The sequence below is a fragment of the Aulonocara sp. 'chitande type north' Nkhata Bay genome, linkage group LG11, assembly GCF_057382095.1.
Source record: "Aulonocara sp. 'chitande type north' Nkhata Bay isolate Kocher_YH1m ecotype deep benthic linkage group LG11, A_spYH_male_GT1.1, whole genome shotgun sequence".
Taxonomy (NCBI): domain Eukaryota; kingdom Metazoa; phylum Chordata; class Actinopteri; order Cichliformes; family Cichlidae; genus Aulonocara; species Aulonocara sp. 'chitande type north' Nkhata Bay.
Genome location: NC_141354.1, coordinates 37072228 through 37090068, shown reverse-complemented (window position 1 = coordinate 37090068; position 17841 = coordinate 37072228). Strand labels below are relative to the sequence as shown.

General features: G+C 42.1%; 1 protein-coding gene across 2 annotated transcripts in view; it reads right to left on the bottom strand.

The window, feature by feature from the left end:
* Positions 1 to 14686, bottom strand: part of rab11al (RAB11a, member RAS oncogene family, like) — a 32341-nt gene extending 17655 nt beyond the window's left edge. Inside the window, exons 1-5 of one of the 2 annotated variants that reach the window (XR_015131575.1) lie at positions 14396 to 14686; positions 9233 to 9428; positions 7364 to 7557; positions 5467 to 5547; positions 1998 to 2234 (exon numbers count right to left, since the gene is read on the bottom strand). Coding sequence is in view for 1 of the 2 variants with exons in the window: in XM_086312451.1 (XP_086168577.1) it covers positions 2095 to 2234; positions 5467 to 5547; positions 7364 to 7557; positions 9233 to 9428; positions 14396 to 14435 (651 nt within the window). In the remaining variant the exon portion in view is untranslated. Of the gene's footprint in view, positions 1 to 512; positions 2235 to 5466; positions 5548 to 7363; positions 7558 to 9232; positions 9429 to 14395 lie in introns of those variants that run through there. The other variant, XM_086312451.1, reaches the window with a different exon arrangement.
* Between the last annotated feature and the right edge of the window lie 3155 nt (positions 14687 to 17841).

The window sequence follows — 17841 nt, the reverse complement described above, 5'->3', positions numbered from 1 at the left end:
ACCAGTCGTTTTTTCCCCCCTTTGAAACGGGAGTTCTCAATTGTCACATTTTAATTTCAGCGATCAGAGGAATGTGTCATTCTAGAGCACTGTGCAAATGTCGTATTAAATTAGAGCGTACATTAAGGATTAGGTTACTAAAATATAGCCCTGTCAATGTATCTGCACAAAGCAATCACACAGTAGCTAAAATCATAATAATGTATACTTTATTGATCCCTGTGGGGAAATTTCTCTCTGCATTTAACCCAGTCACTCTGAAGCAGTGGGCAGCCATTGGGTGCCCGGGGAGCAGTGTGTGGGGACGGTACCTTGCTCAGGGGTACCTCAGGGTAGCTGTTCGGTGGATTCGAACCCCTGACCTTCTGATTCATGGGGCCACCACTCTACCTACAGAGCTATCCCGGCCTACATGACTCACTCAATGAATTCTGCCTTTCTGTCAATAAAGAAGCCAGCTGCTTCAACCTGTCCGTGTTTAACAAAATCCCGAGAAGACACGAGAAGACAAAGGCTATAAGAAATGAGATTTATTTATACATATGCAGTCCAAATATACATATTAGAATAAATGTTTTAAAAGCCCTAACCTAACACCACCCAGTTTAAGACCTGTGAATTCAACAGAAGTCTGTGCTGATGTGGAAACACATCAGCAGGATAAACACCATCTGTGTCCATAACCTTTGGATTTAATCAAGCCCCTCCAAACGCTACCGTCCTTTCTCCCTTTTCTCATCTATTAAACTATTAGATGCTAACAAACCCAATCCTGACTCCCGATACAACCCCCCGCCCCACCCTTCCACAGGAAATAAAGACGAGTGAAAGTGAGGGCAGACCTCGGGGAGATCCCAGAAGGCAGAGTCCTGTTCCAGTTACATACAGTGTACAGGGAGAGATGGAAAGGAGTAGGTGAGCAGGCAGTGGAGGATTTCATTTACAGTAAAACAAGCCATCTCGGGTACATCAGAGACCAAGGGAGCAGGGCAGGGCTGAGTGCCCTCACTACCTCATCCCCTGAAATATTATCCAGCCATCTATCCTAGCTAGCAGGCAGCGGTAGCACAGGGCTGTCCGTGCATTTAAAACCAATTCCTTGATCTCTCCCTCTCCACGGGTTCAGGGCAGGGGTGAAATGGTCACGGGCAGAGCCAGTGCCGTGTGAGGAAGTTAACCCGTCCACTAGCGACGCAGCTATCCCATCTCATTTAGAGTTAACGCTTAGCAAAGCTTGGAGCATGACTCATCTGTGGAGTACAAAGTGTGCACAGAGCAGGAAAGCCTTCCAAACAAAGATCAAAAGCAATCAAAAAAGAAATTGCATGTCAGTGTTGGGAAGGGATGTTATTGCTCTGAGAGGCCTGGTGGAACACAACCAAATTCCAGCGTGTGCACTTAGGAAAAACGGCCTGAGCCCCTTGCCCCTACATCAGTGAGGGAGCATTACCCTTAAACATACACAAATAGGATTGTAGGCAAAAGCATTAAAAAAACAAAACATATATAAAACGAGCGAGCTCCCCTTGCTATGAAGAAATCAGAGTGAAAACTATAAACCAACTAAACCCTTTGGCCAAACAAGACATCAATCTAGTGTTCAATAAATATTAGAAGGGGACATTCTTTTCGGAAGAATCTACATTTTGCAAAAATGGGAAGGACAGTGGTTGCAATTCAGTCTCTTGGAAGAGGATTTTTACAGCCCAATATCCCGCTAGAGTGAAACTGAAAGGAACCATTTACTAGCTTGTAAAATAGAGCTTTCAAAGGAAGGACACGAAAGGAACCTTAATAAATTTTTTTTCTTAGATTGCAAATCAATTCTGATCATGTGCGTCTTTAATGAACAGTGCAAGTCACCCGTTTTCTTTCCATCGACACCAATCCTCCCTCAGAAAACGTCCCGCTTGCTTATTTAAACTTCACCATCCCCTCCTCTTCACTGTATCAAACAGACAAATCAGACCCAAGTGTCCTCGTGTGACTCTCTCTACCTGTCTCCATTTTCCCTGTCCATCTGCCTGTCTTTCCTATCTGGCTGTTTCCCCCATTTGCCTGGAGGTGAAGGAGGAGGAGGTCAGCGGGAAAGTCTCAGTTAGACTGGCAGCAAGCGCCCTTGTTGGATGAGTTTTGGGTGGGCTCAACGGTGATGGGCACTACGTTGGAGGCTGGTGAGAAGTCTGAGTCGCTGCGTCCTGACATCTGCCTCTGTGACACGATGTTGTAGATGGCTGTGATGGGAGAGAGAGAGCGAGAGGGAGTAAGTTACGTGTAGATGCCTATAAATCCAGCCAACAGTGGGACATATTGTGATAAGGACAAGCAGCATGGCAAACTGAACAACAACTGCTCTATCCAGACTCCTGGCAGCACTGACGGATTCTTTCCATCCTAAACTGGCATCGTTATGTCATGTGGCAGAATCAAGTCTCAATTTAGGCATTCCCCAAAGCTGCAAGATGCAATACATTTTATATTAAAATTGCAAGAACTGTGATCTGCTCCTCTGATCCTGCATGCTCATGCTGAGAAGCAGAGAATGCAACCAAGTTTCACAGGCGATACACAAGAAGCGTTCCAACACACAGCGAGCATCGGTTCTTCTCCTCATCCATCTGCTTCTACTACACTTCAAAACAGGGCTGTGAGAGTAATCAGATTTTAATTTCAGTTACTAACTTTATGTGTTTAAGTTAACAGATAATTGATTCAGATTTTTTTTGTCTGCGTGGGTTCTCTCCAGGTTTCCATCTTCCCTCCCACAGTCCGAAGACATGCAGGTAGTGGGGTTAGGTTAAGAGGTGAATCTAATTTGTTCATAAGTGTGAATGTGAGTGTGAATGGTTGCCAGTCTTCCTGTGTTAGCCCTGTGACAGACTGGTAACTTGTCCAGAGTGCGCCCCACCTCTCGCCTCATGGCTGGGATAGGCTCTAGGCCTCCCAGCGACTCTGAATCGGATAAGGGGAAGATGATGGATGAATAGTTTAAACTAGAAATGTTTTGGGGGGGCAGGTTTCCTAAAGAGCAGTAACAAATCTTTATAGCAGTTCATTTATCCTTTTAAAGGCTCAAGTGGTTTAGTGGTCACCTCATCTTCCTGGTTTTAAACCTTCCTACCACCCAGACCCTTTCTTTGTTGCGTTTATTTGTTCTTCTTGTAGCTAATGTGTATGTTAGCTAGGGTAATCGGCCACAGGTGTGGATGTGGGTGTGAGTGGTTTTCTTGTCACTGCATGAGTGTGAAGGACTAGTGAACTGTCTTTCTCGTGATGATTTTCACGTCATATCCTGTGTTGTGAGGCACAATCTTTGTGGCGCGCCTCTACAATGGTGCAGGTTTTTACCATTATTTTAATGATACTCCTGCAGAGAAGCTCAGAGACACACTGACACACAGAGGGAGATTTTGCAACTCTTTGGAAACCTGAGTTTGTAAAAAGAACTTTGCAAAAAAACATTGTCCTCTTTATCAGCGTGTGTGATGCGATACTGTCTGAGACGCGACGCCTATCGTTTAGGAGGGAGCGGCTTCTTGTGCCTTAACGTGGGTACACATGGCTGAATCTTTGTGACGATGGCACAGCAACGAGTGAAGTGACCACTGCAGAGGGTATATTGGCACCTTTAGGCTCCAGGGCCAAAAACCTAAATAAGCCGTTAAGAAAAGGCCTCATTTTGGTGTGTCCTTCCTAAACGCTCACTTTGTTCATCGTGAACCAATATGATGGAAGGGAATGTTTGGACAAAAAGATCCTTCTTAAAGAAGTTAATGTTGTTTGGCTGAGTGGTCTTTCAGTCTGGTTTCCGTATGTGAAGCTATGGAGAGATCATTAATGGTTGCAGCTTTCTTTGTCTGATTATCGAGGGTTTTTAATGTGGTCCACTTTCACCAGTGTGGAACTCAGGTGTTGGTCGGCTGCTGGCTCTCCCCATGTGCGCGGATCATGGAGGCAGAGGACCAGAAGGGAGTGGGCCTTGCAAGTTTGGATCCAACTTCCTACAGGATTCACCTCCCATTTTTTCCCCCCATACATTTGAATTAAAGTATACACAGGCTATATAATAGGCTCTACATAGTTTGTTAGCACGTGGGCCTCTTGTCCCATTGGTACCCACAGATATCTCTCTACAGAGGCTGCAAGGGAACAGTGAGTGCTCTTACAACACGGGCTTAGTCAAAACTTACTCCCTACCAGATAACCCCCATATCACGTCCCCCTCATTTTCATTTCCAAGGAAAACTCGTGCAAAAAGTCCCATGCTTTTAAAGTTCAATGAATGTAAGACATTTGTTTAATTTATGAATCACTGTGTTGAATAATCACAATAACAATTATTGACCAAAAGCATCATAGTTATGGTTTCTGAACACAATCAATCAAGCCTACGTGAAAATATTTCAACCAAACATTGACTTGGATGTCACTGGAGTGGTCAGGACTTGTGCAAACACCTCTGGCTTGCTGTTGCATACTCCCTCTTTAACTAAACTGCACCCAGATGTGGAACAAAATGGTCCTGAAATAAAAACTGCCTATGAAGCAAGAACATTTAAAGCAAAGCAAGGCTCGGCGCTCTGATGTGACGTGTCAGGTGGCAAAAACACAACTGATTACTACGAACCATACACAGCCCCAGCTGCAGTGCATATACACATGATGACCCAAGAACTATCCTCTGCTACATGAGCGATGACTTCTTTGCTCCAGTGGGTCTAAACTTCAGTTCTTACTAGCTTGCTGATGCACGGTTACTCTTCTCTCTTAATGAGCCAGTTACCAATGTTACCTAAATGGGGCTTGTTGGTTTGAAGTTTACGTGAACTAGAAATTACTGATAAAGCGGAAGAAAGGCTCAAACTGCCTGAGCAGAGTAAGAATACAAACTGGAAGAGGCGCATACGTGCAGGCTGATAGCCCTTGGGGCAATTCAAGTGGAAGCACCACTCACTGTTGGATTGTCCCTTTAGGCACTCCAGGGGTTGACTGAGTCACAACAATTGCTGTTTTTCTCCATGTTATCCAATCTTACACTTGTTAGTGTGGCCATATGCCTCCTAGGGAAACGGCTCATAGACATTCACTTAGGGAAACATTTGCGAACCCACATCACATTTTCTTTCTTGAACAAGTTGTAGATGCATCTGGTAAGGCGCATTTGTGCCATCTCTCAAAACCGACTGGTCTTTCAGTGTAGCAATTATTCCTGTTTTTGACCTTAAAAAACGATCAAGGTGGTATTTCTGCACACAGGCGTGGATGCCGAGGACTGATTAGATGGATTTTGCTGCCATCTAGTGGCAAAGGTAAGGTATTGTTAGATAAACTCAAAGACGAGAATATTTACATATTCTCGTATATTGCATACAAAACCTTTTCTTAAACGGTGCTTCTCTTAAGTACCAGAACACATTTTGATATGAGGTAAATGCAGTAGAAAATATCCACAAACGTGACACTCACCTGTGAGGATCGTCTGGAAAGCCAGCTCCACATTAGACGAGTCTAACGCTGACGTTTCCAGGAAAGACAAGCCGTGCTTCTCTGGAAAACAAACATGTACAAAAGACCAATTAGTGTTAAAGGCCAACACCATTCTAGCTTCAACATCGTCACTGAGCTTAGGTTTATTTTACTGGGACTGATTTTTTCCCCTGCATTATGTGCTCACTACAGGGCCTCTGCAGTTCTTTCAGCCACTTCCTGTTTGACGGCTCACGTCGTAGTTTGATGTTTTTGATTAAATTTATTAGTTGACGAATATTAATTAACTATTTTGATAACCGTTTATCCAACATTTGGTGATACATAGAATATGTCAGATAAATTCTGTAACTGTAATCCAGCTCGTCTATGACACAAATCTGTTTTCTGTGCGTGAGCACACGGTACATTCAGTCCTTTCCAAGTCTTCTTCCAGTTTTCCTTCCAGTTAAGAACAGAGGGTGTTGAATGTTGTACATGTGGTAAAATGTTAGCCTCTATAAATAAGTTGAATTTACATTATAAAAAGTGAAATGAATCATGTCAGCTAACATGCAAAGTGGTTTACTGGGTAAATCAACTGCCAATCTGATCAGCTACAGATATAAAACACATAGTTAAATAATAATAAGAGGCAACCTAGTCTGTGTGTTGTCTTCTTTTGAGAGAAGCCTTTACTATCACACTTTGCATGCATGTGTAAACCACATGGTCTTCATGTAAACGAGGCATCATAAATTAGGTCAGAGTTGCATACAAAAGTAGCAGCACTGACTGTTAAAACTCTCACAGCAACAATCACACTCTTTACGTGACTACAGACAGGAACAGGATTAGTGTCTTCAGTGAAAGCAGCAACACAGGTTAAAAAAAAATTCTATCAAGTTCAAGTTCAGAAGTAAAGAAACCTCCAGCTGCTGAAAACCAATCAGCATGTCAAAAGCAAACAGAAGCCTTTACATTTTCAGTGTTAACAAATCCTTTTTGTGTTCTTTCATTAAAGTACTTAAACACATCCAAGTAAAAGAATTTACAGCATCAGAAGCATTGCAGACATGGGCAAAAACAAACGTGTGCACTGAAAGGCAGAGCGGGTTTAAAAAAAAAAGAAAAAAAAGAAAACACAAACAGTGTAAACAGAACTGAAATAAAACCTTTGACAGATGTAAAAATATTAACCGTCAGGAACACAGACGGCATGTTGAAAAGTACTTAAGGACCCAATTAAAGCAGCTAGAGATCACTTCATCCCATGCATTCATTATCGCAGCTTTAACCTGATAATAATCTAATGAGGCCGTGTCCTAGAACCTCACAAATCAATACAGCACACATGCTCTGTGCACACAAGGTGTAGCATTTCCCCACACAAACACTTCACTAGTGCAGCCTGCCATTTATTAATGACCTCCTAGAAATACTGGAAATTTATTTTTAGCAGCATTATTCAATTACTAGTGGACAAACCTCTCACTCTTATTTTGAAAGTGCAGACACCTGAAGAGACATAGCTCACTGACCAGATGACTGTTGGAAGTGATGGATATCATTGAGCTGCTTTCTGAGTAAAGTGCCAACAATGCAGATTCTCCTCAACTTTACATTAGAAAAAATATATTTAAACCCTGCTACAAAACACTTTTACCCCCTATGGACAGTCCCCTTCATAACAACTATATGATGGGGGAACTTAGGTGGAGTTACCACCTAGACTGACAGGTGTCCTGACACATGGAGCTGAAGCTGATCTGCATCTGTGAACATCCTGTGGATTTCAGCTGGTTCTCGTGTTTTAAGTATCCTGGAAAATATTTACAGATGACTTCTGCAAACAGAATCTGGGAGAAACACTGCAGCGCTGTTACAGTTACGTTACCTGCAAAGGCCTTGGCCTCGTCCGTGGGCACCGCTCTCAGGTGGCGAAGATCACTCTTGTTACCCACTAGCATGATAACTATGTTACTGTCTGCGTGGTCCTGCAGCTCCTTCAGCCAGCGCTCTGCGTTTTCGTACGTCAGGTGCTTGGCAATGTCATAAACCAACAGAGCTCCGACGGCTCCACGGTAGTACCTGGACAACGTGAGATCAGACAAACAAGTTAGAAACTCAGGACGCGACTCGCTGTCGCAGCAGCCTGTAGCTATCAGGATTCACTGTGTGTGTCACACTGACTCAGCCAGCTCTGAACAAAGAAATAAGCTGTGAAGCTACAGCGACTGCACACAAAGCCCATAATGCAAATGAGCACTGACTTCTTGTTTTAAAAGACTCAGTGCGCTCGATTCCTCACAGCCTGTGGGGTCTTCACAAAGTTCATGCTGGTAAAGAGCGCAGCATCAAGGAAGATAACTTTAAAAAACCCCACTAGGAACAGAGATGACGAGCTACAGGCTTCCTGTCTGAAGGCAAACAAAGGTACATTTTGGAGTTTTAATTACTTCTGATAATCACTTTCTAGCCATTTTAAAATTGAGAAACGGACTAAACAGAATTCATGGATGGCCCTGATAACACACTCGTAATGCAGTCCAGTGTCATGCAGCTGTAGATGATGGTTTCGAGAAAAAAAGTTCAGTCACAAGTTAAAACTTTTAACGTTTGTATTCTAGAGCCCAGCCCTGCATTTCTAATGAGGCAAGAAACACTCTTGTCACCATCTCTTTACGAATGTTCAGGATTTTGAGAATGTTATTAAAAAAAAGAAAAAAAGTGGGGCACTAAAGTTAAACCTACTTACTCACCACTTTACTTTATATATTATTCACTCTGTCTTTACAGACTTTGAACTCTGTAGCTTGTAATTTAGAGAAAAGAAAAAAAAACTGAAAGTAGCAGTAAAATTAAATAAATCTTAGGGAACTACTACAGATTCGGTGCATCACGCTTTCTTGTGCACATGCATTTGCGTGTGCACTCATGTGTATAATCTCTTTGTCTGACTTTGTGCGTCTAGGACACACCCTGCATCAAACCCAAAATATTAAGGCACACCTGTAGTAACATCTGCCCAAAATAACCTTCACATCACCTGACATGCTCTCAGATTATCATAACACAAAAGCACTTTTTAAAGCCTAGTTGCAGCATCTGGACAAAGCATGAACATGCGATTGTTTCTGGACTGCTGCAGTTATTCAGCGAGGTTTTCCACACTCCTGTACCGCGCACCTCGTCTCTGTCGCCTTCTCAGATACTTCAAATCTCCTAAATGGTTTTCTGCTTCTGATTCAGATCCAACGCTCTTAAATTAGACAAGTTTCCCTCAGAAGAGCCGCTTTGTTTCCCAGTGCCTATTTAGGTTCCTACTATTCAGCAACTGGTAAGCAAAAATCATTGTTCAAGGGTATAAGATTCTGCCTCTGTATGGGAAACAAGTGCATACACAGTACCAATAAAATAAATCAACCCTTCAGTTATAATGTTTTGTGCAGTTGTTTATTGCAATAATAAACTGCAGGTGTCACAAAATGCTACAGCACATTTAGACTCGTCTCAGGACACACCCTTTGGGAGACACTGGTCTAAGTAACCACTTGATTAGACAGAGACACTTGCTGTGAAGAGATCATGTTTTCCTAGTTAAAAGGAAGGAAACATTTAAAAAAGCCTTTTTCTTTCCTGTGCCACTTAATTCTATATGATTCTTCTAACTGATGCATGTGGACCTGTGTGTGTACAGGTAAAAAGAAAAAGGTTTTTACTTGTGTGAAGTGTGCATCTCTGCATGTGTGTGTGATGAACTCACGCTGAAGTGATAGCCCGGTATCGCTCCTGTCCAGCTGTGTCCCAAATCTGAGCCTTTACGGTCTTTCCCTCTACTTGGATGCTACGTGTGGCAAACTCCACACCAATGGTGCTCTTGCTCTCCAGGTTGAACTCATTTCGGGTGAAGCGGGACAGCAGGTTACTCTTCCCTACGCCCGAATCTCCAATCAGCACCACTGCAGGGAAATAAAGAACAAGAGGAACAGTCAGCAGAGTCACAACGTGTACTGTTAAGTCTGCCTGCAGGGGGTTGTTTGTGCTCGTCTTAATGCTACAGTAAAAAAATGCCAAAGGAAAATAAACTACACTACTCTATAAGTGGATATTAGGTGGGCATGTTTTAGCACCACAGCTCACTTTACAGCTGCAGCTGGAAAAGCAAAAGTTCAGAAGGCCAACAGTCCATTATGCCATAAAGACGTTAAACTGAACAAGATGGAGTGATTCTTTTTCATTTCTTAATTACATTTGATCCTCATTTCTGTTAGATGGCCTTCCTCGCCAGTGACGCACATGTGTGGCTCCCAGGCAAAGCACAGCAGAAACTCAGGGGACTCCCACTGAGTACACAAAATATCAGAACCACCTGCTCTTTTCAGGAAATACACGCAGGCTGAGCACAGAAATCCAGGTGAAACCGCTGACGTGCACTCATCAAATACACGTCAGGCACAGCAGCATTAGACTGAAGGGCAGAAGAACACTTTTAAACATACAGAGCTGAAACATGCGTTACAGCACACATGTGTAGCATTCACTGCATCAGTAAGCTGTCCCGATCGTCTTTAATAGTATTATTGCAAAGTAAACGTTTAGACATAAGAGATGTAGAACAAATTTTGGTGGCTGGTGCATCCTAAATAGATGAACAAGAAGATGAGTACATAACAACAGAAGTTAAACTGACAATTACAACACATAACAAAAGCAAAGAAATGAGCCACTTAAGACAAGAAAGTAGGTTTTCTGTCCTTTACCTTCCCCTCTGTGTCTCTGAGCCTTGAAGACGGTGCAATAATATCCCAAATAAACTAATGGACACAGCGTGAACACTACAAAACCCAAACATTGACAAATCAAATCTGTGCCAAACAATCAGAATGAAAACGTGAAGAAAGAGACCTCTTCACTGAGCCACTACAAAACTTATGACTGAAAATATGAAAATCTTCATACTAATATACAAGATAAGATCAGAGTCAAAGGAAACATTTACGATATATGATTTGATGTTTCAATTTCATGGCTCTGTTTCTTTTTAAAGGTAAAGTGTATTTTTGGCGAATGGCTTCTTGAGGCCCACCTGCAGTACCTTCACTGCCCGTACGTTGGGAATCGCTGCTCAAGTCAAACATTATAAACTACAGTTAAAGCAAAACTGTCAACAGTTGAACCTAAAGAGTTAAATCTTAAAGTCAGCTGAACACCTTTCCAACATTCATTCATCTCCTCTTGTCTTTTTCAAGGTGAAGCTGAAAGTGAAGCTTTCCTCCGTGTCTGTGCTGTAGAGGTGAAAGCAGAGACGGGAGCGCTTGCAGATGATCTATCAGAATTTCCCACAGTGGTCCTTTCTCACATGCCGCACACATCAGTAGACAGTAGGGTGTGCAGAAGGCACCACACATGATGCTGACTTGCTATATGATAACTGCACCACAGTATCTGCTCTACTACTCGCACATCTGAGACTTTGTACTAGCGAGCTGGCAGGTTATAGAGTGGTTAATGTCAGATCTAGCACATTCTTATGCATCGGTCTCTGGTGATATCTAGAAAAGTTCAGAAGTGGTGCAGTGCAGGTGTGAAAACTGCTTTTAACTTCAATGTCTCGTTGGAGAAAATTAGGAACTGAAAACAAGTGAGTCTCAGGTGGAGTCTTAATGATGTGTTTACACCAAACAAGAACACGAACGGAGGCAAACCAACAAAAGTAAAAAAAAAAATGCTTCATGCTGCACAGGAAAGACAAAAAAATTATCAAAATTGTAGCAGATGTTGGTGAAAAGTGAAAGTCTACTGTAACTCCACTCCAGCTACTGGCAGTACTCTCCTCCTCCTCTTGTTGGCTGTTACGGGTAAATATTTGATCGTCTCCAAAAACCCTCCAGTGACTGTACTTGTGTGAATAACACAAGGCTTCATGTTTGGTGTGAACACACCATTCGGGACACCCTCTCTGTGACATCATGAAGATTGAAGAGTGTTAAAAACAAAAAAAAACTGAGAAACTGAGCGTTTTGAAGCCCGAGTCTTTGGCTCACAAGGATTACTGACTTACAGTTTTCAGACACGTGACAGAAAATAAAGAAAAGCATATTAGATCAACTTTCCCACTAAACAGGGTTTCATTTATACTTAAAAAAAAAGTGGAACCAGGATGTTTGTTTGTTTGTCACTTCCACATTTGTCAGGTGCGTCACTCTGTCAAAAGGAACCTACCACCCCAGCTCGCCACTCCTACTCTTAGGTAACAGGAACTTGTTTGGAAAGTTCAAACTGCAATAACCAATCAACCGCTGCATCTGCACTCGCATTTAAGCAATGCTGTTCTTTCAAAAATGAAACCGTGTATTCAAGTTTTACCAGCACGTGACAGGCAGAAGTAGAAACAGCTCCATGTTTTCCTGCCTGAGTTAGATACTCGGGAATAATGACAATTTCAGAAGTACACAAGGACTATGCATCAGAACAGTGCGGGCATCCAAATAAAAATAATTAAAAAAAGATGACGGTGTTACTCCATTTTGTCTTGCACAAAGGATCTTGGGCGGAGGACAAGAAATCATTATGCAACCTTTTCAAGGCCTCTCTCTGCCAACAGACAGGTAATTCCATGGCTGCGTTACACACCCATTCACTCACCTATTGTTGAGCTCAAATTCCTCCAAAAAAAGATATGACAGCCGTCTATTATACTGTACAATCCTGCACCCAGTACATGTGGGAGTGAAGAACGAAGCTAAAATAATACTGAGAACCCGAGTCTGTCTGTTCAGAGACATTAATGAATGTAATGATATCCCCTCGAGCGCCAATACACAGAATAAAATGACTATTATTAGGATTGCCAGGCTTGTTCTTGCCATAAAATGATAGTATTAAAAATACTTTTCTTTTTTGTTGTTGTTGTATTATTTTTTTTAAACAGAAGTTAATTTATTGTTTTTAAATGCCTGGAAATATGAAAGAAAGGCCTACATTTATGATAACAGACCCCAAACTTAACCTTACATAAGTGAACTAGTCCTGCTTAGATTATCATACACGAAGTTAATGTAGTGTTTAATGCTGAAGGCCAGCAGGATAATTGCTTTTTTCATCAGTATTTTTAAGAAATCAGTGGATGAGATAAGAAAAAGAGAGAATACATATGAAACGTGAACATGAGGTGAAGATGTGAAGTAGCACGAGGTGCAAAGAAAACCCCAGAATTCAGACTCATACGTGTCAAAATGTCTGTGAAAGGATGAGGTGCAGCAGGACAGCAGGACGACTTCCTGTGCCGATGTCTCCGTCAGTATGACAATGCTCATGTGACTCACTGCGAGCTCACCCAACCTGACTCACGCTGTCCAGCAGCAAGGTGCAACAGGAGCTTGTAAGGGGAAGAAGAAAAGAAAGCAGTGCAGTAAAAACCCTTCCCTGGTTTAAGTGGCGGCTGATAAACTTATCAGTGTTCCCACACTGCTGCTCATTATTCAGATAAATTTGGTCACCAAAAACCACGGCTACTCTGAGGAGGGTGAGTGAGCCCGCAAGTCTTTGCTTCCTCGTCCTTGACGAGGAGTTTCTCTGAGGCCCACTCGTGCAGGTATTTCCAGTTCGACAACACGTGCATGGTTGGTCTTCTATATTTAAATAAGCCTGCGAGTGCGTCGTTTATCACGGGCGATGACAAGACAACTTTAAACAATTGGTTCCAGTTACAATGCATTTGGCACTTTGGTGACACGATCTACGAAAGTGTATAAGCTTACAGTTTTATAAGCTGCGAGTACTTTTAACTCTTCACGCCTTTTAACAGCTCTGCTGGCATTTAAAGCAAGAAATCAAATCTAAAAATGTGACATTTTGCTTTGTATGATGTGCCAGCAAACATGAACGTTTGTCCCATCCTCAAGTATCAATGTTTGTATTGATTTCTTTGTTACGGCCTTGGTGCCTTTCAGGCAGACAACTTCTAAGGTTATTTAATTTTAAGAAATATATGTTTAAAATCCTATGAACAGCAGCATAAGCACACATGCAGGAAGTGAAGGCCATGCCAATAAAACAGGGGTCATATTTCCTCCTCTTCCTAGAGGTTGGCGGACATTTTGTGCCAATACATACACATATATATGAAAATAAGGATGTGTTGTTAATCTGTTTTTAATCAAGTCTGTCAGACATCTGCAGAGCAGTGACATACACTTTAAATATTATCTGTACACCTGCAGGAAATACAGGATCAGCATTTCCTGCTCATCCTTGGTGGGGTGGGTAGACATTTTGTTCCAATATACAAAACTAAATTGTACTCTTTGAAAATGAAACTGTCTTGTCTGTCTCAGTCATGTCCTCTGTGCCTAATTAAGGCTTTCAGAAGTCGGACAGAGCAAAACAAATACAACAAATGAAGCAAAGACTTGTAATTTCAAGGTATCCAGGGAGGAACCAGAGCATATTAGCAACTTTTAGTGATCACAGAAAGGGTGTGATTGTCACAGAAAGCGGTTTGGTGAGATTTTCCGAAACTTTGTGTACATTCAGACTCAAGTATTCAGCCCTGACTCTAAGAGACCTCCGAGCCACATCGTACGATCCCCCTGTTGACCAACGCCGCATCCCAAGACGATTGCATCATAGGCCTGCAAGATGATGACTCCCCGGCAGATGCTGCTTAACGCCATACATGAGAGCTCTGAGCTGCCTCCCATTCTTCCAATACCACGGCTACGAGTGAGGCTATAAGCCCACTTCATAACTTGGGTTATAACTAAAAGCACTCGAAGTTACAGGTCGATTCAGGTGCCGTCGAGTCGACGTGTGGCTTGCGTCTCCTTTCACCTTGTTGTTAGGCACGCCGCTCGGCATCAAATGACAGCCGCTCACAGGTGACGCGAAAACAGAGCCAGGAGGCTACAGGTTAGCGGCCGCTTACCTTTGAAGAGGTAGTCATACTCGTCTTCTCTGTTGGTCATAGTGTCTCCTCTGCTGTTTTACTCGAAGTCGAACAAACTTCTGGCGTATTCACTTTTACTTCGACAGCGACCCAGCACCCGCTCACGACTCCGACCTCGCGCGACCAGCGATTAGTTGTCACTCCGACGACAGCGAGGCTCGATTCGTGTCACACATGAATAGCTGCGAGCACAACTCCGAGCTCGGAAAGTTTCGCCTCCTCTTCCTCACTCTCTGTCACTTGCCATAACCGAAGCTGTGACGTCACGTCGAGTCATCAGTCCCGCCCCCCGCTCTCTCCCAATGGTCAATAGCTGCTCGACACCTGTCACGGCCGTTGATGTGATTGGTCCGCTGTGCTGTCGTTCACGATTTAGTTGCCGGTCGTTAACTGGGATGACGTCTGCAGCCCCAAGCCTCAACAGGTAATACCGAGCCCCAGACAAAGGTAACTTTTAAGCAGGCACTGACAGTTGAAGTTTTAGCCTGCAAAAATAACCTTTCCCCCAATAGGTATTTAAAATGTTAGTTTAAATAACCAAATCCAGTTCAGTTAAATCCTGTTTTATTTACATCAGCATCTGTCTTCTCAAGATGCCTGTATATTGTAAGGTTAAAATGCTATGATACTACAGAAAGAGTTCTAACAGTCATATAATCCCCTATGAGCATTCACCTGGCAATGGTGGGAAGGAAGAAGTCCCTTTTAACAGGAAGAAACCTCCAGCAGAACCAGGCTGAGGGAGGGGCAGCTATCTGGGTTGGTTGATGAGTGAGAAGAAATGAAGGGGGAGCATGGAGAAAGGTTATTACAGTTCACTAAAACACCTGCAACATACACCATGGCATTATGAAATCTTAAGCCTCTATTCCACTTGACTCTGCTTGATTTCAATCGTTTTCCCATTACCAACTCAATCTGTGTGGGGTCATTTGTATGTGACAAAAAACACAACAATGTAGGATGTGGAGGTGATGCTCAGTCTATGGCTTTTTTATTGGTTTTTGTGCAACCATTTCCCTTGTTTGTAGGGTCAAAAATGATGGTTTGGACTTGTGTGAAAGAGTCGGTCTCATGACTCATTCAACAACGACACTGACTGGCCTATCGGAGGCGTGCAGTCTGTAGACGTAACATTTTCGGACTCAGGTTGCTTGGAACCCAAGCCATGTAGGTGCTAAAAGTCCGTGGTACCAGGTACTAACTCTTAATAAAAAAAAATTTATATATGGAAGATAATCAAGCCTCATGTTTCAGAGATCCAGTCAGGTACAGCCTTTTGGTTGCAAATATTGCAATTTGTTCTCTGTATAAGTTAGTTGAAAGCTTTACTTGTTAAATACAAATCGACAGATACCTTATATGGTATCATTATTGATAAAACTACAGAAAAGTAACTAAAATAATCTCCAGCTGCAATATTAACATGATATGCTGCATACATTAATCAGTACTTGTGATTAGGTACTATATATCATTCTGCATAATGAAAATTTTTACTGTATGTATGGAGTTTTTGATGCTAAAATGTTCACACAATTAGGCTATTCAAGTAGAATCATGACTTTTCTACTTATTCTCAAGTTTTTATGGTCTTTAAAAATACATTATTTTGCTACTTTGAAAAATGGTTAGTCAATAGACAAAAATATTTTAACTCTCTTTTTTCATGTAATTCCTTATATATTAGGGTATGGGGCTACTCATAAGACTGAAAGTCACATTTTAAATCTATTTCTACTCAAATATCCTGATTTTATGATGGCCCGTCAAACCCCTAATCTAACAAAGCTCAATCCACTTGCATGTGTAAGATATAAAGATTTGCTCCACATTTATTTTCTGTATAAACTTCAGTGCCAAAAGAGACTTGATAATAATAAACAGACCACATAGCCTAAGCACATTAACCACCAGTTAAAGAATGAAACACTCAGATTGAGAAAGCTTATGAAATTCCGCAGTGTACTAATCAACAATATGTTCAGATAAGATTTCACTGCATTGTTTTTTATTCATACTGTTTCAACAATGTGGTCAGAGACATGAATCCACACATTAACAGCACAGATCAGCTGATACTCGGTGGTTGATAAAGAGTCATTGCTGGTTCAGCTCATTGTTTATCAGGCAATCCCCTACCTTCCCATACAACAGCTGATCTGGAAAGAAATCACCTTTTAATCTCCATGCATCATCATCTGACCATCATTGATTGGGCCAGTTAATTATCTGCACCCAGTGAGAGGAAAGACGATGTCACGGTTGAAAAGGTTGCCCTGACCTGCTCTGCTAGACGGACGTGCTGCTGTGCATCTAAAATTCATTTGAGTTTTTCCCCCAGAACTTTTTCCACGTGTTAGTGTCTTCAAATGTGTTGAAGTTTCTGAAATTTTCAGACCTCATTACAGATTTCCTCAGAGGTTATGACCCTTGGTGCGGCTAAGCATTTCATGTGGAGCAATGAGCAAGTCCGAGTTGGACACAGACTTCAGCCAAATGTTTTAGTACTCTAGCTCACAGAGTTTCCAAGAGAGCTGAGCTCACTACAAGGAATGATCTCACTTTACTGGAGTGTGCTTCTGTGATTTAAAAACTACTGTTTTATTGGGAAATTATAAATGTTACTAATGCTTTTGCAAGTGGCAACCTTTAGATTCAATGACTGCAGTTCCTCTGTGTTCAAAAGCAGGTCAGCCCCCACAGTCTCATCAGTTATTCCTGTTAAACAGCATTAAAACTCTTGTTGACAGAGCGGTACAAGAAGGAGTCAGGGTCTCTGTGGATACTTTGCACCTTAAAATGCAAGGTCCACAACTAGTGGGTGACATCACAGTGGCTCCATTCATCTTATTTTAAATTTTTTTTATTTCTTCTTCTTTTTTTTTACAATGATAAATAAAAAGTAAGTGTTTAAATCCTCTGGCTGGCCTTTCTGTTCTGAGGTTCTCTCCAGGTAGTCCAGCTTTCTCCCACAGCCCAAAGACATGCCTATTCTGTAAACTGATGATGGTAAAGTGACTGTAGGTGTTAATGGTGTCTGCCTCTGTGCTACTCCTGTAATAGACTTGTGACCTGTCCAGGATGTACCCTGACTCATGCCTGGTTGGAATAAGCTCCATCGCCCTGGCAAAGCTGAATTGGATAGTCACAATATAGTCTGAAGACGTTAAGGAAAACCACAGATGTTACAAACATTTACAAAAATTTGATGTGGCTCAGCATTTAAACAGTGAAGTCAATATGGAGGGTCCTTAAACCTGCATTCTGTCTAATGGCCAGCAGGAGGCAACTCCTCTGGTTAGAAAACCTTTATAAGAAAATAGTCCTGCTGCTCACTTGGGTTATTAGTTCAACCTTAAACATTTCTGTGATGCTTTTATGGTCTCAGTCTCGAGCTGAAGTTGAAATTAAACTGAAAACAA